The 25,126-nt window shown below is 32.7% G+C and overlaps 7 protein-coding genes and 2 non-coding genes across 9 annotated transcripts; 3 read left to right on the top strand and 6 right to left on the bottom strand.

Annotated features, from left to right (window-relative positions):
• Nucleotides 1-373: 373 nt before the first annotated feature.
• Nucleotides 374-1,781, bottom strand: MTPA1 (Cation efflux family protein). The gene is made up of 2 exons (NM_116059.3): nucleotides 1,599-1,781; nucleotides 374-1,506 (listed from the first exon to the last, which is right to left on the bottom strand). Exon 2 carries the CDS (start codon nucleotides 1,504-1,506, stop codon nucleotides 502-504), a length of 1,005 nt encoding a protein of 334 aa, NP_191753.1. The 5' UTR covers nucleotides 1,599-1,781; the 3' UTR covers nucleotides 374-501.
• Nucleotides 1,782-2,697: 916 nt separating this feature from the next.
• On the bottom strand, nucleotides 2,698-3,441 carry AT3G61930 (uncharacterized protein). The gene has a single exon (NM_116058.4). It carries the CDS (start codon nucleotides 3,353-3,355, stop codon nucleotides 3,026-3,028), a length of 330 nt encoding a protein of 109 aa, NP_191752.1. The 5' UTR covers nucleotides 3,356-3,441; the 3' UTR covers nucleotides 2,698-3,025.
• Nucleotides 3,442-5,588: 2,147 nt separating this feature from the next.
• AT3G61920 (UvrABC system protein C) lies at nucleotides 5,589-6,497 on the top strand. Its single transcript, NM_116057.5, has one exon. The coding sequence runs from the start codon at nucleotides 5,750-5,752 to the stop codon at nucleotides 6,311-6,313; it is 564 nt and encodes a 187-aa protein (NP_191751.1). The 5' UTR covers nucleotides 5,589-5,749; the 3' UTR covers nucleotides 6,314-6,497.
• A 1,997-nt stretch (nucleotides 6,498-8,494) lies between these two features.
• Nucleotides 8,495-9,945, top strand: NAC066 (NAC domain protein 66). Its single transcript, NM_116056.2, has 2 exons — nucleotides 8,495-8,715; nucleotides 8,926-9,945. Exons 1-2 carry the CDS (start codon nucleotides 8,544-8,546, stop codon nucleotides 9,756-9,758), a joined length of 1,005 nt encoding a protein of 334 aa, NP_191750.1. The 5' UTR covers nucleotides 8,495-8,543; the 3' UTR covers nucleotides 9,759-9,945.
• Nucleotides 9,946-12,571: 2,626 nt separating this feature from the next.
• Nucleotides 12,572-13,209, bottom strand: AT3G61900 (SAUR-like auxin-responsive protein family; the record flags this gene model as incomplete). The annotated part of the gene is made up of 3 exons (NM_116055.2): nucleotides 12,836-13,209; nucleotides 12,728-12,762; nucleotides 12,572-12,644 (listed from the first exon to the last, which is right to left on the bottom strand). The coding sequence occupies exons 1-3, from the start codon at nucleotides 13,136-13,138 to the stop codon at nucleotides 12,572-12,574; spliced, it is 411 nt and encodes a 136-aa protein (NP_191749.1). The 5' UTR covers nucleotides 13,139-13,209.
• Nucleotides 13,210-16,010: 2,801 nt separating this feature from the next.
• On the bottom strand, nucleotides 16,011-16,401 carry AT3G61898 (uncharacterized protein). Its single transcript, NM_001035838.2, has 2 exons — nucleotides 16,385-16,401; nucleotides 16,011-16,298 (listed from the first exon to the last, which is right to left on the bottom strand). The coding sequence occupies exon 2, from the start codon at nucleotides 16,249-16,251 to the stop codon at nucleotides 16,081-16,083; it is 171 nt and encodes a 56-aa protein (NP_001030915.1). The 5' UTR covers nucleotides 16,252-16,298; nucleotides 16,385-16,401; the 3' UTR covers nucleotides 16,011-16,080.
• Nucleotides 16,402-16,625: 224 nt separating this feature from the next.
• MIR166b lies at nucleotides 16,626-16,745 on the bottom strand. Its single transcript, NR_141708.1, has one exon. It is a non-coding gene; the product is annotated as a microRNA ath-MIR166b precursor (primary transcript).
• A 2,713-nt stretch (nucleotides 16,746-19,458) lies between these two features.
• Nucleotides 19,459-19,741, bottom strand: AT3G00960. Its single transcript, NR_143887.1, has one exon. It is a non-coding gene; the product is annotated as an uncharacterized misc_RNA (transcript).
• A 3,816-nt stretch (nucleotides 19,742-23,557) lies between these two features.
• HB-12 (homeobox 12) lies at nucleotides 23,558-24,797 on the top strand. The gene is made up of 2 exons (NM_116054.3): nucleotides 23,558-24,065; nucleotides 24,252-24,797. The coding sequence occupies exons 1-2, from the start codon at nucleotides 23,712-23,714 to the stop codon at nucleotides 24,603-24,605; spliced, it is 708 nt and encodes a 235-aa protein (NP_191748.1). The 5' UTR covers nucleotides 23,558-23,711; the 3' UTR covers nucleotides 24,606-24,797.
• The last annotated feature ends 329 nt before the right edge of the window (nucleotides 24,798-25,126 follow it).

Here is a 25,126-nt window from a genome sequence, read left to right as displayed (position 1 = left end):
ACATGTCCACAAGCTCAATCCAAACGGGTAACTTCATATCCGGTCTCACAAAATTTGAGCAAAGAAACAAAACATTCGTGCTTTGCATGGTTATTGGTTAACGAAGACCTTAGAAACCTTATCAACACATCAAAACTCCAAAGAAAGTTGAATCTTTGTTTATCAATTGTGTACTGGATATGGTTGTTAACTGTCACACACGAGCTATGGTTACTTGCTCTTAGGACAAACATGCCCCACTCTTTTTGGTAGGTCTATTATCAAAGATAAACCCTAAAGATTCTGATTTTTCTTTAGTAGTAACTTAACACAAATCCCTAATCTCAAATAAAGTTATGTCCTTTTAATTACCTTTTTCAAGACAAGACAACTTATTCATAAACAAGAAAGACAATGGCATATGTCACAACAAGGTAATGAGAGCATACGAGAAAGCGAAAAAAGATTTAACTTTGATCATGAAAATGACAGAAAACCAGAGAAATGAACCCTTTTGTTGTTTTAACGCTCGATTTGTATCGTAACGTGACTGATACGATACTCTCTCCAGATGTAATCGATCACTTTGTTCAGCACCATTTCATCACCAGCTTCTGGTCTAACCTTGACATGACAAGAAAACAGAGCTTTTCCAACTGTAATTGCCCATATGTGCAGCTCATGAACATCCACAACTTCCTCAATTTCCATCAATCCCTTTTCGAGCTGCCTCGCGTCTATCTCTCTCGGTGTGCTCTCCATTAGAACTTCAAGTATGCTTCGAAGCATCTTAATGGTTGTCCCTAAAACAATAACTGAAAAGAATAACGTGCATATCAAGTCAATTACTTTCCATTTAGGGTTATACCAAATCATACCCCCTCCAATCATTACCCCAATGCTCTGAATTAAATCCCCAAGAACATGAAGATAAGCCCCTTGCACATTAATGTTCCTTATTTCCTTGGATTTCTCCAACAACTGCTCAGCTCTTTCCCCATAACTATGACCATGATCATGACTGTGACCATGATCATGCCCATGTCCGTGATCATGTCCAAGCACAACAATCATTATGATGTTTACAACTAAACCAAAAGCAGCAACAAGAACCATAAAGAAACCATCAACATCATCATTGGTCTCTTGAACGAGTCTAGTTACGGCTTCGTAGACCAAAATCCCAGTGAGTAACCAAATGAGCTGGATTGAGACAAGAGTGCCTAAAATCTCTATCCTGAAGAACCCATAACTCTGTCGCGGATTTGCTTCCCAAGAAGAAGCCCACAAGGAGAGCATAGAGATAGCAAAAGCACCAACATCAGTGAGCAAATGAGCTGCATCTGCTAATATAGCCAAACTGTTAGCCTTAATGCCACAAACAACTTCTATGCTCATGAACAAAAGACATAACACCACAACGAAACAGAGCTTTCGCATTGAAGCAGCTCGTTTCTTAGCATCACTTGAAGATGTTGAAAACCCACAAGCTGTTTCTCCACAAACTTTACTTCTTCTTGAATCCATCTGCAGCAAAAAAGATTGTAACTTTAGAGCATGAATCAATATTCAATGGGTTCTATACGCAATCCTATGAATACAGTATATAGATTTGATACCTTACAACAAGATAGTAGAAACTCAATTCAGGAGTAAGGTGTTAGAGTTTGAGACTTGAAGGAGATTTTTAAAGGTGGAAAAAACAGAGACATGCATCCCACAACTACACAAGGATGCGAGCAAACCAAAAATTCACATTAAATGATATGACAACATACTCATACCATAACAGAGAGTCAAACCTCAAATCATATTGTATAACATGTGTAGAAGCATTAGAAAATATATTTAAGTAAAGACCCAATGTAACAATGACGAAATCTAAGCGACATCAGATTCCGATTTGGGCCAATTCTGATATCACACAGAGAGTGGAAAGAATCTTGAAACAAAAGCCAAACTCTCTCTTCATATCGTCTGAATTTCCATTAAAGTTCATAATTTTTTTGTTTTTTTTTGCATAATCTTATTGACGATAGTCCACGAAATTGTTTGTTTTTCAACGAAACAATTGAATCTTTAGGCTGTACAGAATAACAGGCCCATTTTGAAAGTTATATAATGGGCTAATGATAAATGCTAGGCTGACTAAATAAAATAATATACAGAATTACTTCGGCTGCTATGGTTACGAAGAAAATTATTCGGCCTATCTTAGACGTCTCTGACTTTCAACGGGACTCAATTAATTGAAATTTTGAAAAATACAAAAACAAAAAAAAGTACAACATTACATATTGATGGAATGTTAACGTTTGTTTTCTGTAATGATGAATTTGGAAAATTCCAAACGAGAAAATATAAATAAATGGAAACGTCTCGATTCGAACTCTGAATGGAGAATCCAGGTCTGTAAAAAATTTATGTACAAACACACAATAGTCAAATATTATCATAATTCAATTAGGATAACCATAGTAGTTATTTTAAAAATAGAGAAATAAAATATAAAGATTATTAATTATCCTAATTCTGTTTTACATCATTTGGTACAAGAATAAAGAATTTGATCATTTTGAAGCCTTCCGATGGTGCCAAGGAGATCTTAAGAGGCCCAAAGAGAGCAACCAAGCGCAAAAACTTATCTACGTTCCGGAGATTCTATGGGTCGATAAACGACTTGGATGAACCAGATAGTTTTATGGCTCTTAGAATAATTTGAAGTTGTCAATTAGACTTGAAGTTTGTCTTTAAGTTTACCTTTTGAGATGTCCACAATTATGCGATGCTAAAACGCCATCAAAACTCTTATATTTGTTGACGAATAAAAAGTATTGAGATTTACACTTATATCTTTAATTAAATGCGTGACACAAACATACTACTTTTATATATTTTTCTTTTCAATTTTTTGATAACGAAACTCCTTTTTTTTGTTTCTTTAGCCTTACATATAATTGTTGATCTAGAAAACGTTATTAAAGTGTCGTCTATCTAAACTTTAAAACTATATGTATTGAAAGACACATATATATATATTAATGAATTATTCCTCGGTGATGGAACCCAATCTCCGATACACCATGTAACTTCCACGCCGTTGAGATCGAACATCGCCACCGGAGCCAAGAACACTCGCTGGTAAGCGACCTTCCATACATTCTTTAAGAATCAAGAAACCAATCTTACCACCGTCGTCCGATTGATCACCACGACGCGCCAAGTACAAAAGCTCTTCGAGTTGATCTCTTCTCATCCTCACTTTAATCCGCACACTACTTGGACGTTGTTGCGGCGGCTCGTCCACGTGTCTTCCTCTTCCTCCGTCGCCGGAAGCCGGGTGCACAGCGCAGCTTCTCCTAAGAAAATTCCCCATTTCTTGATCTTTCTTGTTTTTCCAAATGCTTGCATTTAATTGATACGTGTATGACTTGTTTCTATATATGACTATGAGAGATTGTTAGGCATTTTCTATAAGCGAAGGCATTTTATATAGGCGTGTGCAATTTGGTTTTCCGGTTTGGGTATTTCGATTTTGCTGTCAAAGTATGTCCAAACGAAACCACAGAAAAAAATGATTTAGTTTGGTTCGATTCGGTTTGAAAATTTTGATTTATTTCGGTTTTAGATAACTATTTCTAATGAAAGTAACTATACATAATTAACTATGTATAATTCAATATATAACTGAGTATAATTTTGAAATCCATTTGATTAAAAATGTTATTCTTGATAAAATCTAGTAAATTTAGTTTTGGTTCGGTATGTAAATGGTTAGCATTCGATTTTCAAAGTCAAGTACGGTTAGATCTCGGTTTGAAACCATTTGGGTAAAGTTTATTGGAATGATAAATGAGGAAGGAGTTGAGTAAGAATGTGAACTACGATGCATGGGGCATGCGAGGTTATTAGACGGAATTATTAAGTGTTGTTCTGGTTCACGTATCTGCTGACGTGGAATCTAAGTAAATTAAAACCCATAACATAACACAGGGTGTGTTTCACGCGTCAACTATCTTAAAGTACGGTCTTTATCCCCGGGATTTTGTCACCTTAAACCTCTAATTTAATACTAATCATCACCTATTTCTCGTTTTATATCAAAATAAAATATTAGATCGAACGGAAACGGAGAACCTCCCCGTTTTTTCTGATTGGGTTTCGATTAGATTAAATTTTTGTATGTAAGATCCCCGTTTAGCAAAGCTCATCAAAGAAGGCAATGTCATTAGTTTTTTCTGTTCACAAAAGAAGGCAATGTCATAATCAGGACCACAAAGAAGAAATTCATAATGTAGTTTTTCGTGAGGCCCATTATGTAGTTCCATTCAGTGAAGTTTAGCCCATTATTAGTGTTGGCAATGGTTTGGGCCATATAGTTTGTTGATGTTAGGCTCAAATGAACTTCTTTTCTTTATAATTAAGAAACTTAAAATAAATAATTAAAAAAGTATCAGACAGAAACCAAGACCAAGATTGTACAGAACAATTTATACTAAACTCAGTTTAATTTAGGCTAGCAAAAAGTACATATGAACCAAAATCACATTTAAGTCCCTAACTAAACACCGATACACTATCTCACTTGTTTTTTGTTTTTTTTTACAAAAATAATAAATCAAACTGACAAAAACAATAAATGAATAAAATATCATTTGTATTTCTACAAATCTTGATTCTTTGTTAGTATTTGCAATTTCAGCATGTGGTATGTGAGAGACTGTGACAATTAGCTAGTGGTCTTTTTAAAAACAATATATTTTGCACTATGGTGGGCTCAAAGCTCTCTAATATAATTTAAATAATAGGAAGAAAAAAAGAAGAGTATGTAATATGGGCCATTGCCCATTAGGACCCTTGAAATTAATAATGACCCGCCAAGAAATTGTTGGTGTACGTAATTGAGTGCACCGAAAGGTACTACTGTTTTTTTTCCTTCGTATTCCAGAATCTTTCTTTTTTGAACTCCGTATAATATAAAAAGACAAAATGTTATATTGTTGTAGGACATGGATCCACACAAGTTATGTGACATTATATTAATCAATTCGAGTAAAAACAACATGCAATTATATACTCTGTTGATCTGATAAGATGTACTCTGTTTGGTCCATAGTTTCACACGTTCCATTTATAAATTTATAGAATTAGTTTTCGTGGAGGTTTTCTAACAATTTGGTAAAATGGTTAAATTCATTAATCATCCATAATAATTTTACAAAGATTAAAGTCTTTTTGTCTCTGTCGGCCTTTTCACCTTTTGACCTCACGTGAACATTATTACCCCTATCACTTACCTTTCTAAATGGAAAATAGGTTAAGGAAAACCATTTATCTTACTTTTTGTAATTTGTTTAGATAAGGTTTTATTTTATTTATTAATCTGCCAATTATTCTACAGAAATTAGTTCATTTTTTATTTTACCTTCAAATGTTTTCTACTTGTTGTCAATTGTTCTACAAACAGACCATTGCCAATTACTCTCAATTCTCAAATAACCAAAAATAATAATCATTTATCTTTCAAAGACTAAAATAATAGTAATGATGATAATATCGCAAGCACAATATCTTCGGTCCTTTTGTTTACAAGAAAAGTGGTGGACCATTCGCAATTTTCATTTTTTCTTTACGTCGTAAAGATATATACTTCATCTGCTCAAAGAAAACGTTTGTCTTAAACCCTTCTCCGTCTTGGGGTTTTCTTTGGATTCCATACATTACATATACACAAAATAATCAGTTATTATTTCTAACTTATGTAGCAAAAATGGGTAACTGCGTATTCAAAGGCAATGGTGGTTCAAGAAAATTATACGATAAAGATGATTCGTTGATAAAAGTGGTGACTCCAAACGGTGGCGTGATGGAGCTTCATCCTCCCATCTTCGCCGAATTCATCACCAACGAATTTCCCGGCCATGTCATCCACGACTCTTTAAGCCTCCGCCACTCATCTCCACCGCTTCTCCACGGCGAAGAACTCTTTCCCGGTAACATCTACTACCTCCTTCCTCTTTCTTCTTCCGCAGCCGCGACCGCTCAACTGGATTCCTCCGACCAACTATCAACGCCGTACAGAATGTCTTTCGGGAAGACGCCGATAATGGCGGCTTTGAGTGGCGGTGGTTGTGGAGTGTGGAAGGTGAGGCTTGTGATAAGTCCGGAGCAGTTGGCGGAAATTCTTGCGGAGGATGTGGAAACGGAAGCGTTGGTGGAAAGTGTGAGGACGGTGGCGAAGTGTGGCGGTTACGGCTGCGGCGGAGGAGTTCATTCGAGAGCGAATTCAGACCAGCTAAGCGTTACGAGTAGCTTTAAAGGGAAATTGTGGTAAAATTTCGAATTATGAATAAACTACGTTTATGTTTTAATCTGTTTCACGATTTAAGCATTTAAATTAGTATGTTGATTTCCGTATTCATTGAAGACTTGGAACGATTATATAAGTTTATCAACGTAGATATATTTGAAATATCATTGTTATCTCTCATGAAACAATTAATTTATGAAGTCGTAGACTCGTAGTTAGAGATTATTTAATCTTCCCTATTCAATGCCAAAAGTCTAGAAGAGCAAAACAAAAGGGAGAAACTCTTTTATTTCAGGCCCAATGACACAAAGCTGGCCAGAAACAGTTTAAGATTAGGCTAAAGTTATAAGTCCGACAAGCACGAGTGCTAATATATATAGTTATATGACGTCTCACCATTAAGGGTTTAATAAATTTTGAAACACCTCAAATTAAGATTGCTTCCCATGCAAACTTCCTTCATCTTCTAGAAAAATTACGATTTGTAATACTTCAATTATATCATTTTAGTTTTTTGTCACTAATTATCATCAATTTATCATAGCTCCGTGCCGCAACAACGTTCGTTTTAATCAGATTATATATTACTCTGCTATAAACTCAGAACCATGTTAGAAAAATGAAAAAGACATTTCAGAATATTCATTAACTCAAAATTTTAATCTCATGATTTAATTTTTTATTAACAATGTTATCCTATAGCACATGGCAAATTTGAACGGCCCTTGCGTATTAATCTATTATAATCTCAAAACCATGTGTAAGAAAAAGGAAATTCAGAAAATAACCTTTTGTAAATAGGCCCCCACAAAATCTACAACATACGTAGATACCTCCTCGCTTACAGTTGTAAACAACTGTTCATCTAGATTCATGCCGTCATTCAAGTTTAAATTAATACAATAATTTAAAATTTTAATTTGGATGAATCGAATCCACCGTCGTTTCCTGAATACCAGATAGGTTAACTTTATGATTAGTTCGAGTGAACCACATGCACAATATTCGAATCTTAGACATTCGTTGCAATGTTAACTTCACATATATTTGATAAACGCTTCTTGAATCAGATCTTAATCTCTTTCTTTCTCTCCATCTTCTAAGGAGGTTGTGGATTATCATGTAGTATATCATTATCTTCGCATCACCTTCAACAAGAACAAGCTACGAGCTTTAAAGTCGTATTTAACACAATAATGTATAAAGTCTTTCTTCATCACATCACATACATTTTTTGTTGCCATCACCCTTCATTCACTTTTTTTGTTAACACTATTCGTTTCTATATAAAATAAAAATAAAATGAGGAATGTCTTGTCCATAGAGATTTTTAAGGTCGAGGGTCATCGGAGCGATGTGGGCTTGCTTCCTACATTATAGTTGATATGTGGATCCCGCGTGGACCATATTTTTACCCAATAGCTACGTGCATGGTCCCACCGCTCTCTCTCACGCACTATTCCGAAATTGCCATAAACAATTTCACCGGACAAAAAGAGCAAATAATTTCGATGTTTAATAAAGAGACCATTAGTATATTTGACCCAAAAAAAAATAAAAAAAAAAGAGAGACATTACTATAACTTTTATTAGATGAAATATTGCAACATTGTATTTATAACGGATCTAATTTACTGAATCATATTTTTTTTCTTTGTTAAAGAGATACTGAATCATGCAGAAAAATAGATAGATTTTTAAATACTAGGTGAACTCATGACGAATCAACCATTACGAGAGATTTCTGGATAAAAGCAAAAACAAAACAAAACTAACATGCTAATCTAGGCAATTAGTAGAGCGAAAAGTCGGCAAAACCAAAGGCCGAAGAAGCTTGATCGATATACTTTTTTTTTTTTGTTTTGGCTGGATATACTTGGTATGAACTAAGAATTAAGTAAAAACTCATAGGGAGTAATTTTTCGAGAAGTGCATTCACTATGAGTATAAAACAGACATTTTCAAATTATTAAAACAAGCTCTTAGAGGCTCATATGTTTAATTGTAAGTGGCGGCTCATGCGAACTTATAATGAAAACATCAAATATTCGGAAAAATAATACTCCACTGTTAAAAAGAAAACTTAACAAAGGAATTAAAAATATGAGAGCAAAAGAACACATGCATTTTCTCATGCATGTACTATTATTTATTTTTTTGCAGAGTTGATGTAAAAAATATACACATATATATAGACATACTTTGGTTAGTTATAAACTCGTTCTATTTTCTTCTCCTTTTTCTATCTTTAGCAATGAACATATCAGTAAACGGACAGTCACAAGTACCTCCTGGCTTTAGGTTTCACCCAACCGAGGAAGAGCTCTTGAAGTATTACCTCCGCAAGAAAATCTCTAACATCAAGATCGATCTCGATGTTATTCCTGACATTGATCTCAACAAGCTCGAGCCTTGGGATATTCAAGGTTCATCATTTATCTTTTATTCTTGATGAAACGTATTAATAGGGCTTGTATATATTAATTAAATTAGTTTTTTAATGCATGTGTTGAGTCAAGAACTAAAGCTCTGAATTCAGGAAATTTTGCAGAGTAATATATACTTTTTGTGATAATAAAATTTGCAGTAACAAAATTCAGTCAAAACTTAACACAACTCTTGTTTTTTCTATGTAGAGATGTGTAAGATTGGAACGACGCCGCAAAACGATTGGTACTTTTATAGCCATAAGGACAAGAAGTATCCCACCGGGACTAGAACCAACAGAGCCACCACGGTCGGATTTTGGAAAGCGACGGGACGTGACAAGACCATATATACCAATGGTGATAGAATCGGGATGCGAAAGACGCTTGTCTTCTACAAAGGTCGAGCCCCTCATGGTCAGAAATCCGATTGGATCATGCACGAATATAGACTCGACGAGAGTGTATTAATCTCCTCGTGTGGCGATCATGACGTCAACGTAGAAACGTGTGATGTCATAGGAAGTGACGAAGGATGGGTGGTGTGTCGTGTTTTCAAGAAAAATAACCTTTGCAAAAACATGATTAGTAGTAGCCCGGCGAGTTCGGTGAAAACGCCGTCGTTCAATGAGGAGACTATCGAGCAACTTCTCGAAGTTATGGGGCAATCTTGTAAAGGAGAGATAGTTTTAGACCCTTTCTTAAAACTCCCTAACCTCGAATGCCATAACAACACCACCATCACGAGTTATCAGTGGTTAATCGACGACCAAGTCAACAACTGCCACGTCAGCAAAGTTATGGATCCCAGCTTCATCACTAGCTGGGCCGCTTTGGATCGGCTCGTTGCCTCACAGTTAAATGGGCCCAACTCGTATTCAATACCAGCCGTTAATGAGACTTCACAATCACCGTATCATGGACTGAACCGGTCCGGTTGTAATACCGGTTTAACACCAGATTACTATATACCGGAGATTGATTTATGGAACGAGGCAGATTTCGCGAGAACGACATGCCACTTGTTGAACGGTAGTGGATAACGGAAATGGAAGAGAGGAAGTGACTAAGTGAGTGACATACCAAAACATTGTGTAGAAAGATATAATAATCATCATACCATATATATAGTTGTTGAAACTTTTACGGTATAAATGGTCAGATTGTGATAATTACAGTACGTAGTTATGTGATATCATTACAGAAAATAAAAGTTCTCTATATCTGTGTACATTTTATATCATGATTAACTTTATAGAAAAGAATTGGTTGCATAGTTGAATTTCTTTGGATCAAGAATATTAGTTTTTGTCTTTTTGAAACTTAATTGCCATTCGATGAACAAAAAGGCAATTACATTTTCTACTGTAAGAAATCATAGTCTGTCACATGCATCGCCGGGTGTTTTCTAATTACAATTATATGAAAAAAGGATTTTGACCAAAAGTTGATTATGATTTCAAGAGAGACAAAAGACCAAAATGATAATTAATTCGTCGACAAATTAACTTTAGGAACAGATGATTTCCATTACGTTAATTATTCAAAGTTTCTCATTTTACTCTCAATTAAACTGAAGTTTTATTTACTAGAAACTTGAGATATTTAGTTGGTAAATGCTTAGTTTGATGTTGAATAGTTTGCTTCATTCATCATTAGGAATAGATTAATTACCCAATTAATCACCCCAACAAACTTGGATTAAGATGCACCAAGTGCTTAATAATAGTAGCTAATTAACCTACCCATCAAAGCTAATCACACTCATTATTTTTCAATTATAGCATTTAATCAAACAGTATTCGTTCTTATTGTTGAATAATCTCTTTCAAGGTGCGGAATCTTACTTTTGAAGAAAAATGGAGGATTCAAATATTCTCATCTTTCTTTTTATCATGTGATAATATTAGTAACAGACTCCATAACTGTAACGTTTTGACCTTTCATTTTCCACTTTAGCTTTCTGAAATTAGATTCGATTTATTATAATGATGTATTGATATTGATCATGTTGTAAATACTAAACGCAACAATTACATGAAACTTGAATTCGAGGCATTAATTTTTCTCTTTTCTCTTTGACCTTAGCTGATGCAAAATGGAGGATTTCTCAAATATCCTCACTGTTATTTATTTTTTATTTTTTGGGTTAAACCTTAATAAAAAATATTGGAAATATCAAAAATGTGTGGGCTGTTACATGTGAGTTCTGCTTGGTATTAATTGTACCACAAGTATATTGGGCCAGGCCCATTTTATTAATAGGTCAATAACGACATCAAATGGACTGTGAGTGTAGGTCCACTCGATGTCTTAATTCGTGAATTTTAAATTTGTGAGACCTTGTTTTTTTCTCTTTGTTATTCCCTTATTAGGAATTGACAAATATAATATACGGTATAGGATTTTAAAGTACTAATTAATGTTCGGTTGTGGTACGGCTTGAATATGTAAATATACTTTGATTTTCGTATAATTTTCTCGCATCATCACGTCCTCTTCTCTCACGTAAACTGTTTGATGAAGTAAACAACACAATGGAAATTCCGACTTCACAAAAAGCCGTATGATTTAACACACGAAACATATAGTATATATTGCTAATTTTGTGCCCTTTATGGATTAGTTTCAAGTAATCTTTCACTGACTACTAATGTAAAAAAGAATTAAAAAAATAAACACAGGAATAAGAAAGGGCATATTATTTATAAAAAAGGTATGCTAATTATTGTTATAAGCATTATTTAACAAATTAATAAAGGCTTTCCACTAATAGCGACACACTCGACCGACAAATGAATCCAGGCCACTTATTACATGTGATTGATGACTGATGATCGTTTGGCTTGAGTGGATTCGTATTCGTACTCCTTTGCTTACGGGAATTTGGGGGAATCTCCAGAGTTCAAACAACTAATGAATGTGTATATCGTTTACTTTTTAACTTTTCTACTTTGATATAAAGAACACCATAGTATCTCTTTGTTACAGAGATATCACACATAAATAATAATCAAAATGATTCTTTTAAAATGGGGTAAAAACTACAGTACTCGCAAAAATTATATTAACATAGTTATGTATTTGTGTTGGAAGCCAATACACAAAAAAGAAAGTGAAAAAAAAAAAAAAAAACTTCTTGGACTTTCTTTAGTTTTCATGCCTAGTGGTTGGTTGACTGGTTTGTATTGAAAAGGGTAGTATAATCTTTGGAATTAACGCATTGAGTAAAGACTTGTTTTTTTTTTGGATTAGAACATTGAGTAAAGACATCGATTAGAAGAGACTTATTTTCATGCCTAGAGGTGCCCATTTTTGCCGACTTTTTCTTCCATTCCGTTATTCATATCTTTGGAAATATCGAGTACAATAACTTAATTTTCTTATTATCTCTATATTCGTTTTAAGTATTTCTTAAAATCAAATAAATTAGGTCATTATTTATAGAAAGAGATTTCTTTTCTAAACTCTCTGAGGACAAATATTTTCTTTATCTGTAACGTAGTCTATATGGAAAAATAGATTTGTTTTTCGGGTCAATAAAATTTAATGCGATGTCGAAACTGGCCGTTACAACAGAAAGATACAAAAAAAAGATAAAATTTGAAATCAACGGAGAATCTCTTCTTCTTTTTTCTCCTAACAGATATAATAAGGGAATTAATTTGTTTTTGTCGTAATAAGGGTATTTATTTATTAGTGACAGTTTTCAAATTTATACGTCTCTTAACAAAAATATCATATACGCAAATTGCCAAAACTTGTTCGTCATCTCTCGCTACCATCAATCGGATAAACATATATCACAAGAAAAATTATACGAACAATTAATTTATAATCTCACACTTATTTATATTTATGGATATTTCCAAACACCACTAGAACTTCTACTCCTAATCTTGTGGGTTAGGCCGTGTTTGGCTCCACAACTCCACAAGATCAAACCCATTAGAAAAGAAAGGAAAAACAAAACAAAAAGAAGAAACTAAATATGAAACGCAAATTTTTACACCCCGTTTGCTTGCTTGCATCATCATCATCATCAAGCTCTAAAACATCCAACAAGATGATTATGACTTTGATTATGACGATGATCATGATGGTTGTTGTGGTAATTAACCGATCTCTCTCTGTTGATCATGTCTTGAACATATCGAAAAACTTCCACGTGGCAAGGGATTGTGATGGTACCTTTCTGCTCGAATCCATACTCTTCCTCTGCTTCCCTTAGGAGTTGCATGAACAATGGATGGTTAAAATAAAAAACAGGAACAACAAATCTCTGTTTCTCCTCTTCTTTTGATCCCACTTTGATTGCTAAACACCCTTTTGGCACATCTTTGATCCCATGTTTGCTATTGCTTTTCACGTTATTGGGACGGTTTGAATGGACGCTCTTGAGGATTTTTTCTCCGGAACCCATTACTCCGAAGACGATGAAGAAATAAGAAGAGTAAGAGGGAACAAAATTTCTAGAGAACGGGAGAGAAAGGCCAAGGGTCTCTACTAGTGGAGGTGGAGCGAATTTAAGAGACCTTTATAAAGTTGTTTATTTTTTACAGAATTTGGATTTAATGAGTGGAATAAAAAGGTCAAAACTCATATTAAGGAGATGTTTTTAAAAAGGAAATCGTAATATATAATTTAAAAAACATACCTTTATTATTACATATGTTGATCACAAAATCTTTACAGAGAATTTCAGTAATCATTTTTGGGAAATCAATTTAGTAGTTGACCAGAAGAAAAGATCCAACAAATTAACAAAATTTATTGGAAAATGTATTCTACATCTCTACTGATAATAAATAATAATCAATAGCATATTTTTTCATTTTATTTATATGGGCACAATATTTAAGATGACAGTCATAGATATAATTTTAAACTAAATTAAATGAGAATATCCATTTCGCAATTAAAAGAAACTTGGTTGTAACTTAGGATTGCAGTATGGATATTTTTACATTTCGGATATGCATCATTTAATAACAATCCACTTTGGTACTTTTATATTTTAAATTAATTGTGAGGAAAAAAAAAGAATATAGGGAAACGCAAGTAGAGAGACACCATTTGCATTTGTTTTTAGTTAACAAAAACCAGACACTTGCAAATATTTCATCTGATACACAAAGACAAGTAAATTAATAAATTTGATACGTGGAATAATCATCATTATAACTTGCATTTGCGTTGTAGTTAGTTATAAAAAAAATAGAAAAGGTGTTGTCTGTTGATGAATGTGTATATGTGAAGAACAAGAAGAATCAACGTCAGGACATGCCCACGTATGGATGTCATTTAATAACATATGTCCTTAGTCATCGACTTATTCAGACGATATCGACGAGTAATCGTTCAAACAAATTTTATTTTCTTATTTGGTTAAAGGTTTAGAAAATCTGTCCCTAAAGAAAGAGTTAACCAGTCATATATAATTACATATATATTTAATTTGTGCAAAATTTAATGAATTTAAATTTTGTTTAGTAAACATAATTTTCTGAGCTTTCAAGGGCTGCCTAAATACTTCCAAGAAGTTAAGTGATAGAGTTGGCCGAAAACAAACTGATCACAACTGAAATTTTGTGGACAGTATATTTAAGCAAATACAAATGTTTTAGGTTCGTGTTTGATTCATTTTCAAGATTAACGGTTTGGTTCACCTTTGTATGCTACTTAAACTTTATTCTTAATAGTGATTATAAAAATATTCTACCAATTACCATAAGGAAAGATAAAATAATAGTTATGTTTTGGAAGAAAGTATAAATGAAAAAGAGTTTACAAATGTAGGATGGACACAAAAGAAGAAAAAGGACCGTTCCAAGTTGGTGATGGGGAAGCTTCTTCACATCTGGAACTTATTATGAAAACATATAATTAATTATGAACGATTAGCTGTTTAAGGGCTATAAAATCAGATGATCGTTTAAGTTTTATACTAGCAAAAAATTTCATCGATACAATATCAATAAATTACACAATTTGGAGGTCGATACCACAAAATAAAATAAAATGAAGCATCTTTTCTGGATTTGTGTATGCGAATTACAAAAATACGAAATATTTGTTCGAGACAACAAATTTCCAAGAAAATAACTCAACCCTATGGCCAAATGGGCGATGTGAAATTAATTAGGCCCACTCAATGGGCCGAACTGGGCCTTCATTTTCACTTAAAATGTCCAAATCTGAAGTTCCAGTTACCAAATGTTTCGAAATCTTGTTGATAAGTTGATCATTTATTACCTCCAATGTGGTTAATCATGGGATAGAAATAGTTTTTTCTTCATCAGAAGCAAAATCTATCAGAAAACATTTCCCGTACATAGATGAAACTATTAGTTAATGTATTTCTTCAAAAATTATTCAAAAAAGTTGCAGAATAATTAATAATGCGTCACGAATCTCACGATCGATGTAAAGAAAAAATAAATGTAATGGAATGAAGAATTAAATTTGACATCAAATCCTAGAGGTAGCTACTAGTAAGACGGACACTGAAACCGTAGATAGAAAAAACGAGGTCAAAGTCGTCGTTAATAAAGAACATAGTAACTTGTTAAAAGCAAACGAAGTCAAAAAAGACAAAATGTAAGAGTCATGGTAATTTGTGTAATCACTCACTAGTGAAAAGATAACTTTTGGAAATCAAAAAGCAGTTTTTCTTATACAATAAAACTTTAATTTCTTTCACAATTTCTTTAGATTGGTGTACATTTTCAGTATTCATCCTTTAATTTATTATCTTCTTTTTTTTCTTTTCTGCTCCAGTGAAATGTCTAAAAGAAAACATTCCTTCGTTCCTACACTTTATATCCGTTCACTTCGTAAATTTTCACTTTTTCACAGAGGATATGATATGAAAACCAAAGAGTTTCACTTCCTCTTCCACACTACATTTCACCAAACGTGCAACAAATTGTAATTTCTTAACATAAATGTTGATTATTGGATTTGACGACTTGATTCTTACCTTCAATGTGGTTGATTTAGATTGGTTTATAGCATACAAGTAATAAAAATAGTTTTCACAAACAGTACGATTCACTACGATGTCTTTGTTTCTAATTTACATGAGAAATATATATAAGCACCACCAAAAACTGTTTAAGATGGATCCACTATGTAAATAAAGATCAGCTATACATTGACATATATTGGTATAATTAAGATAGAACAGCTAATCCGATGTTATTACATTTTCAATATTGCAAAATTAGACAAAATCTGATCAGAGTTTCTTCATCTTCCATGCTTGAAGTAACTGCTGAAGACAAAATGCGAGTGTGGATAGAACAATAACAATCAACCAGAGAAAGAAGAAAGAAAAATATGAGAATCTATAAATATAAAGTATTAAATCTTTGAAGTAATGTAATGACGAAACCCTAAGGCTAATAGTTGTACTAACAAGAAACATAAATATAGCAGTAGTTTGAAAGACTCAGATCTACTAGCTTCAGATCTAGCAGATCTGGTTTGATTTTTTAGAAACAAACGGATCTGAAAGTAAATAACCCTAATCATTAATCATGACCAGGAATAGATTTAGCCTCTCTGAATGCTAACTTGTCCTGACATCATAAAAAAAAAAAAAATCATTACAAAATCATAGCTAGAGAAAAAGTTAGTAATGATGATAGACTTTTTAGTTTCTCACATGAGTCAGACTCCTTCATCATTACACCAATCTGTTTAAAAAAAAAATCAAACCCACCTGAAACTCAGAAGATCTTGAAGACCTACAAAAATAATTGAGTCAGAGAAAGAGTTAAAGATCGAACTAAGTTTTACACTGAATTATTGAAATATATCACATGGATTCATAGATAGAAACCCTAGATCAAAAGTTGAAAATGGACAAATCTTCTTCGTTAATTCGGATTGTGAGGGAGTGATAATTGGGGGGAATGAAGCCTGGTCCGACGACACTAAAACCCTAATCAATCATCAGATCTGAATGTATTCAAATGAGATTGTATTAGAATAAGAGTCCTCGAGCCAGACAACAGTCCCCTCAAAAGAAAAATCCCTCTTTAAATCCTCTTCTTCTTCTTCTTTAAGAAACAGACCTTTTTCTATTAGGTTTTTTCGAGAAATTTCTTATATTTTATCTATCTCTCATGTGTTCGTCCCCCAACAGATCCGGCTAAGATCAAGGAAGAGAAAGAGAGAGAGAGAGAGAGAGAGAGAGAGATGAATGTGGTGATGATGAAGAGAATGATGAGAAGGATAAGTGAAGAAGAGGTTTTTAAGAAGAGAAAAAAACTCAAGAGAGTAAGTAAGTGGAGAGAGAGCCAAAGCTATACAAGACAAAATAAACATGGGTTCTGGATGGCTGGGTCCCATATCTATTTACTTTGTGAATATTTTGTATTTATGTTTTGGTCAAACAGTGTAAAAATATTTCAAGTTTCAAGATTTTCAACGTAAACATTTGGATTTACTTTTTGAGACATGTCAATGGATTTCTCATTTTACCATGGTTTTTACTTGTTAAAGTAAAATCACGAACGTAGTAGTCCATACCCTATCAGTTTTCCTTTCACGCCCATAATTTGTAAGATTTTTTCATTTACTGATTTACTTTGGCTTTGCGACGATTTGACCAAATCAAAGGGGAAAAACAAGGAAGATGATAATCAGTGACCGTGAAAAGGAAACCAAAAAGGGATGAAGGTAAAAGAGAACGATCAAATCACAAAAATAAAGATGGAATAGTAATATTATTAGTCTTTAGTGTAGTAATAGAGAAGAAATGGAAAAGGGAATCAAAAAGAGAAAAGAGGGCTGTCTATAAAAGTTAGTCAGGGGAGTGGTTGAGTTATTGATCTGCCCAATATTACCATTCTTCATTTATTGTCTCTCAGCCTTTTTTTTTTAATCCCATTTTCTTTCTCCTTTCTAGTAATGAAAATTAATATTCGCCATCGTTTCATTATAATTCTTCTGTTCCATTCAACTTTTTTGTATAAGATAGAAAACGTCGTCTTTTTATATTGCCTTAGTATATTTTTGACTAAGTATTATATGCGCTAATGACGTACGGAGTTACACTGAAAAATATTGGTAAATCAGTATAGATAGGAGAATTAAATTTCCTACATTTATTAATTATACTGGCAGTTAGTTACACATAACAAAACTTAACTAGTGAAACAAAAATAAAATAAAATAATTAACTAGTGTCAGCAAAATCTACTTCAAATATCACTATACTGTAATTATTCTAAAAACGGGGAACACAGAAAAAGGTACTTTCCGAAGAATTCCTTTCAGCTAGAACAAAAAGTCTTTCCTTTTGTCAACCAAACCAATATCGATATGTTTGTATTTGTGCATTTTAAAAAAAAACGAATAATACGATCACCCAGCCAGCTGTAATATTATAGATTCAAAAATATTTTTATATAGAAGATTCAAAGTTAATTTAACTTAAATCATATGAAATCATCTGATGACCGTTGTAGTGAAATGTTTTGTTTGGGTTTTAAAAGATCTTCTTGAAACTCGATATATATACTAGTATATTATTTCATACGGAAAAGGTCTTAACGTATTTATTGTTTTGTACATCACCAAATATGAAATATATACAGAAGAAAATATTTTTAATGTTTTAAAATAAAGATTGTAGCTTTAGCTAGAGAGTGCCCGCGACATGTGCTGAAACATTTTGTTAGTTTCCTAGTGTCCAAGAAACCTAATGAAATCTCCTCGTAATATATAAACAGCGAAATCTATATTAAAATTTACTGCAGCAAAAAATTTAATTGAGTATAGATTCTATGGTCTATAATTCAAATCTATGGTCAGAAATTTTAGTTCTATTTAAACCAAAAACTAACATAGAGATGAAATATCTGCAAATTCATGTATGTGTTATAAAAAAAAAAAAAACAGGTATATGATATCTTCATAGCTACATATGATTCGGTTTTCAATATGTTTCAAGTTGTCAACGAAAGTTTCGAGATTATCGAGTCACTTATACAGGTATGTACAAAAGAATGAAATGCATGCGTATGTTAGTGTAAGCGTGGAGTAATACGTAGACTGTGCATGAGAATGACAAATGGAGAAGACGATTCTTAGCTCCAATTTCAACGTTGTTGACAGTCTTCGAGAGATGTGTAATGTGTTGTATCTTGGAAGAGAGAAACAAAGAGGAAAACGTCAAATCCCCACGTTGTCCCACTCCTACATTCCTTTTCATTTTCAAAAGCAAATAATTATACATCTTTTAGTATGCTAATATCAATTATATATTGAATCTCTTAACAGAGGAAACAAAAATTATTGAATCTCTTAACTTACACCAATTATATATTGAATCTCTTACACATAATTTGTGGAAAAAGTGTATTCCCTTCTGTCAAGAATTGTGAATTCGTTCCAAAATATGACATCAAAATTAGTAGGAAACTTTTACGTTTTTATCTAAGTCCCACTTTTACATCATGCGTTATAAATTGCCCACAACATAAATGAAATTTTAAGACAAAAAAAAACATAGATTGTTTTAAAAAAAAAATGTTTTGCCGACTTGGGCATTATGGCTTTTTGAAATTTCAAAATATCACCTACAACAATATAAGTAATTTGAATTTCGATTTACAGTTAAAATGTGGAAGTAGGACCAAAAGAAAATAAGATTTTAATGTAAGTATATATATATATATATATATATATATATATAACTTAATTCTGTAAGAACCAATTTTTTATATTGTGTACAATTGAAACACGTATAATTGTCAAACTTTAATTTGTATTATGTTTACATATACAAACTACTACTAATATATAAATTCTGGTCCTTAACGAGCTTTTGCAGTAGTTTAATCTGCAACAATTCCCAAATAAACCAATTAAGAGGAAAGTGCATAAATAAATAGGGTAGGGGTAGCATTGTAATTAGGGAAAAGAGAAAGAGCGAGAGTACAATAGCATTTAATGCCTCTTTGTTCGTATTCTCTGCCATCTTCTTTCTCTCATTAATTACTCCTTCTGCTCTCTCGTCTCAGATTCCAAACTCATTTAAATAGCTTTTTTATTTGTACCTAATTCATTCGTTTATTATTAGTATGTCTTTTGCGGTCACAATGAAAACACTTTGAAATTTTTCATAAGAAACATTCAAAGGTCTTTTGATAAGACGCTTGTCATAGCTTTTTTTTCACTGTTCTTTTTACCATGTCCTCTAAAAATGTCCATCACTCTTTCATATTAGACTTGTCTCCTTTTTATATAACAAGCATATCTACATAACAGTACACTACTTGTATACAAAGCCCATTCTAGCTATCAAATAAAACTTGTATAACTGGTTCAGATGGTCTAACTGGGCTTTTAATTTAAGTAGCTTCTTATTTGGGCCTTCTAATTCTGATATGGGCCGAATTTTAGAAAGAACCAAACTCGATTTTAAAGATGTGTTGCTGACATTCAGATCTTTCATTCACACACTGACAAACGCATCCGAACGGTCAATATATACCAATCTTGTCATGAGTTATCATGACAAAAAAAAGGTTTCAATTTTTCTAGTAAATGTTTGTTTCTACCATTATAGTAACAGGAAGAAAATTAAACAACTCAGCGGCATGGGCATATGTAATAACAAATTACGATCTTTTGCCCATCTACTAACACCGAGAGTAGTGCCTTGCACGTGACTTTATATTACAAACCTTCTAGATGAATCCGAAGGTTCCTCAAGTAGTAGTTTTTTTTTTCGTTAACAGATTCTTCAATTAGTAGTTAAATAAGTAGCGGAAGATTGTTGGCCATTAGAGTTTCGCGTGATAGAGAGTTTAATCTTAAAGTATACTCTATATAGTTTGCAAATAACAACATCAATAAACTAATGAGTGAATTCATCAAAAGTTCTTTTTATAAGTTCTTTTCATTTTTGATATAATTTCTGTAAAGGTTATTATCATCACATATAGTTTGTGTTTTAGGACGGTGGTAAAATAAATGTCTCTTCCTCATTGGATTGGCATCTTATCATGGACCCTACTTGTCTTGAATAAGTTGGATCATATTCATTTCATCAAAAAAATTTCTTTTCATTTCATCGTTTTTCAGATGTATTTATTTATACATGGTATTTATGGTAAGCTTAATGATCACTTATTTATTTTCACAAAATCGAGGTTTTAGTATCATTTTCGAATGACAGTTTGTGCTATTTTAGCCAGTAGATCATCATAATTAACAGCCTAAACATTACCTGTATGTATTTTCATATACATTAACTGAAATTTAAGCTTTACGAAGAATGTGCATATTTATAAATCTGTGAATATTTCAAAAGCTTTACACGCGGCAAGGCCAAGAGGTTGGAAGAATATGCAAAATACAAACATGAAATGACAAGGCGCCTTAAAAATAATAATTAAACAAATATGACTTTAAAAGGCTCTATAGTCTTATGTATATGTTCTGTTAAATTTATCCAAATTAAATGAGCCAAAACTACGTTTAGTAAGTATTAGAAATCATAGCCAAGATGTAAATCTAATTAAAGAGGACGAAATTTGATTTCTTAAGTTTTATTTCTCAAAACCATATTACTAGTTTAATCTTTATCATTAAACAGAACCAGATTTCTCTTAGACAAATGAAAGAAAAAATAGAAGTAAAGAATCATCTTCTCTTACGCATCTTATCAAGAACTGCTACATTTAAGCTAACCTCGACACGTGATAACATTTGTCGGACGCAATTTTCATACACAGCCACAAAGCAATCACCACGTCATCTTCTCATCAACTTGGCTTTCTTAATGGTGCCAAATGGCAATGAGTCAGTGGTTGATCTTGACAACTTTGATTGCTACTTGTCTGAAATGTCTACAGATCTGATTCATTACATTGTATACCAAAACTTTCGTCCATTTCCTTGTTGAAATAAGTCGATGTAAGTCATTCTATTCAAATATTTTTTTTCATGAAGTAATTTTCTGGTTTTAAAGCAAAGTAATAGATTATTTATAATTTTTTTAATTTTAATGGCTTAAGGCTAAAGTGACGTTGGATCGATGAAGCCGCCATAGTTCACAAATGGCCGAATTTAATTTGTTGTTTGTATTTAATAAGTCAAAAGAGATTTCCGAGAAGCAAGGTGAACGTAACCTTAAACTAATCATTAGAACATTAATTATATAAGTTGCGTTTATCATTAATATTGTTGCTTAAAATTACAAACTTTCAAAATCCCATGGTTAAGATAATTAGTGTTTCAGAGCCTAAGACGGAACGGAACTTGTGTAATTTTGTAAGAATAAACATATTAACTTCGTGTCTAAAAAAAAACATACTACACTGACTTCGTTTTCTAATAAGTAATTGTTGTAGAATTTTAATTTATTTCTGTTTATGTAAACTGTTATTTTGTATGTTTAATGCATATATTTTAGACAAGATACTTCTATCCATAATAGTTAGCTTATTAATAGAGGTATAATAATCTTTTTAGATTTCATATTATATTTAGTACTATTGGTTTTAGAAAAATGGAAAAAGGTCAAATAAATAATAGGAACACCACTGGTTTATATTTCTTTTCTGGATTGTGTATACTTTTTAGAAGAAAACTAAAACGGCATGTTGAAAAGGAAACCAAGAGGATAGTAATTAGGTCAGATTACTTGTTTAGTTACAAGAAAGTCAAGAAATCTCATAATTGAGTTTAAAACTTTAAACATTTGCATGGAAGTCAATAAATCTATAATCCTTACTCGTGATCATCTTATTGTTTCCGTGTAACGAAATTAAACGCGTAAAACATCGCGTAAACTATAGTACGGTATGTGATATGCAAATATATCTTAATTTATTTTTTATTTTTTATTTTTCTTGGGCAATGAATTGAAGAGTTGCAAAATTATTTGCCAGCTTACCACATGCGGCCACAATTTTAACCATGATTAATCTTCTTTTGGAATTTAGCGAGATAAATCAAGAGTAGGTTTATTTTAGAACATAGTATATAATACACTAATGAAAAGTCTCGTTAAAACGTGTTTCACGTAACCGACCTCTAAAGTATGGCGTGCGAGTAACGACAAATGAAATCTCAAATGAAAATGGAGATTATTTTAATCTTAATTATAACACACTAATTAACACCCGTCAAACATCCTGATATGTGAACGTGGAATCTCGTTACACAATCGAATAAAATTATTGCTTAATACGATCCGTCTTTCTCTCTCTTTCGTAATGATTATCTATCAATATTATCTTGACTAATAAAAGTATCGCAAGGCCTTGGCAGTCACATGTTAAATGATGATATACGTTGTTGCATGTTAAAACATAGTACAACGATCATCTAGGCTGCTGCTAAATTCTATTTTCAAAAATGCCTTTTATATGCAAGAAAAGCAAAATAATCGAGTTTTTTTTTTTGTTTCATTATAAACTGCTTCATTTTTCTTAGGAACGGCCAAACTGTTAAAAAGTAAAATATGTATGGTGATTAATTGATGTAACCAAAGCCAGTTCGCCCGTTTGATTGTCAACCCACGTTATCATTCACTTGATCACTTCCATGAAACATATAAAAGCTGATAATACTTATATTATAAAGGAAAAAAAGTATGAAAATATTATCAGTAGTTAGATGATTAGTTCACATCTAAATGAAATACGACTTAAACTGAAAGAGACATGAGCCAATTCGTGTCGAGCCACAAATTTTGGACGTATATTTTTAGCCCGTGGTTCCACAATATTTGCAGGTCTTTTTATTCAATGAGTTTATTTTGTCTTGGTTGAATAATGAAATTTCCAAATATAAAAAATAATAGAAATCCGAGGCCCTACACAAGCACACATAGTAACTCCCACATTATATATAAGCGGCCAATATCAGCAACTCAGAGATTCCAGAAAGAAAGAAAAAAAAGAAACAAATAATTCCAAAACCTTCTCTCTTAATCAAAATCAAGAAACTTACAAGATCTGGTGAAAACCATGGAAGAAGGAGATTTTTTCAACTGCTGTTTCAGCGAGATTAGTAGTGGCATGACCATGAATAAGAAGAAGATGAAGAAGAGCAATAACCAAAAGAGGTTTAGCGAGGAACAGATCAAGTCACTTGAGCTTATATTTGAGTCTGAGACGAGGCTTGAGCCGAGGAAGAAGGTTCAGGTAGCTAGAGAGCTAGGGCTGCAACCAAGACAAGTGGCTATATGGTTTCAAAACAAGAGGGCTCGATGGAAAACTAAGCAACTTGAGAAAGAGTATAACACTCTTAGAGCCAATTACAACAATTTGGCTTCACAATTTGAAATCATGAAGAAAGAAAAGCAATCTCTGGTCTCTGAGGTACATAATGATTCTATCGATATCTTTATCTTTAATTGAACAGTGATAGAAACAATAATTGATAATGATCTTTTTTTTTTATAAAGTATAAAATAGCAAATACAGTCTTGGCATTTATTGGTTTTTGGGGGATGTAAATTCTCGATCATTTTGCCTAATTTGATATTAATCAATCTCTATTTGCAGCTGCAGAGACTAAACGAAGAGATGCAAAGGCCTAAAGAAGAAAAGCATCATGAGTGTTGTGGTGATCAAGGACTGGCTCTAAGCAGCAGCACAGAGTCGCATAATGGAAAGAGTGAGCCAGAAGGGAGGTTAGACCAAGGGAGTGTTCTATGTAATGATGGTGATTACAACAACAACATTAAAACAGAGTATTTTGGGTTCGAGGAAGAGACTGATCATGAGCTGATGAACATTGTGGAGAAAGCTGATGATAGTTGCTTGACATCTTCTGAGAATTGGGGAGGTTTCAATTCTGATTCTCTCTTAGACCAATCTAGCAGCAATTACCCTAACTGGTGGGAGTTTTGGTCATAAAAGCATATAAGAAAAAAACAGAACATAAGCGAAGAGAAAGAGTGTGAATAGTTTGTAAATTATGTGTTAAGAAAAATAAATTTAGTTTAGTTTAAATCTTGTTTCGATCTATGTATCTACTATGTTCAATACTCTTTGTAGCTAATTAGTAGCTTATAATGAGACTAGAAAAGTTTTGAAGTCACCAAGGTTAAATTTGTGATTGCAAGTTGGCTCTAAGAGTGTTGGACCAAGCGTAATGATCACAAGTACAAGAGTCTTCGTCCATAATGATCTCGAAACGGACTAAAAATTGACCTAAATTTGAAACTAAGTGCATTTATCTCTATATTGGTGCTCTGCTATAATGCTTTCAATATCCTCGAGATGAATTGTCTATGAATTTTATCACCAAATATCAGTTTTGATCACATTCCGGTTCATCAGCTCAGGTTACTCTGTCACTCCCTTCCTATGAGATATTTGTAGCTGGATTGGCAGATATGGAACAACTTCTTGTAGATGCAGAACTAGTTCCTTTT

The sequence above is a fragment of the Arabidopsis thaliana genome, chromosome 3 (genome assembly GCF_000001735.4).
Source record: "Arabidopsis thaliana chromosome 3, partial sequence".
Taxonomy (NCBI): domain Eukaryota; kingdom Viridiplantae; phylum Streptophyta; class Magnoliopsida; order Brassicales; family Brassicaceae; genus Arabidopsis; species Arabidopsis thaliana.
This window is presented reverse-complemented; position numbering and strand designations above follow the sequence as displayed.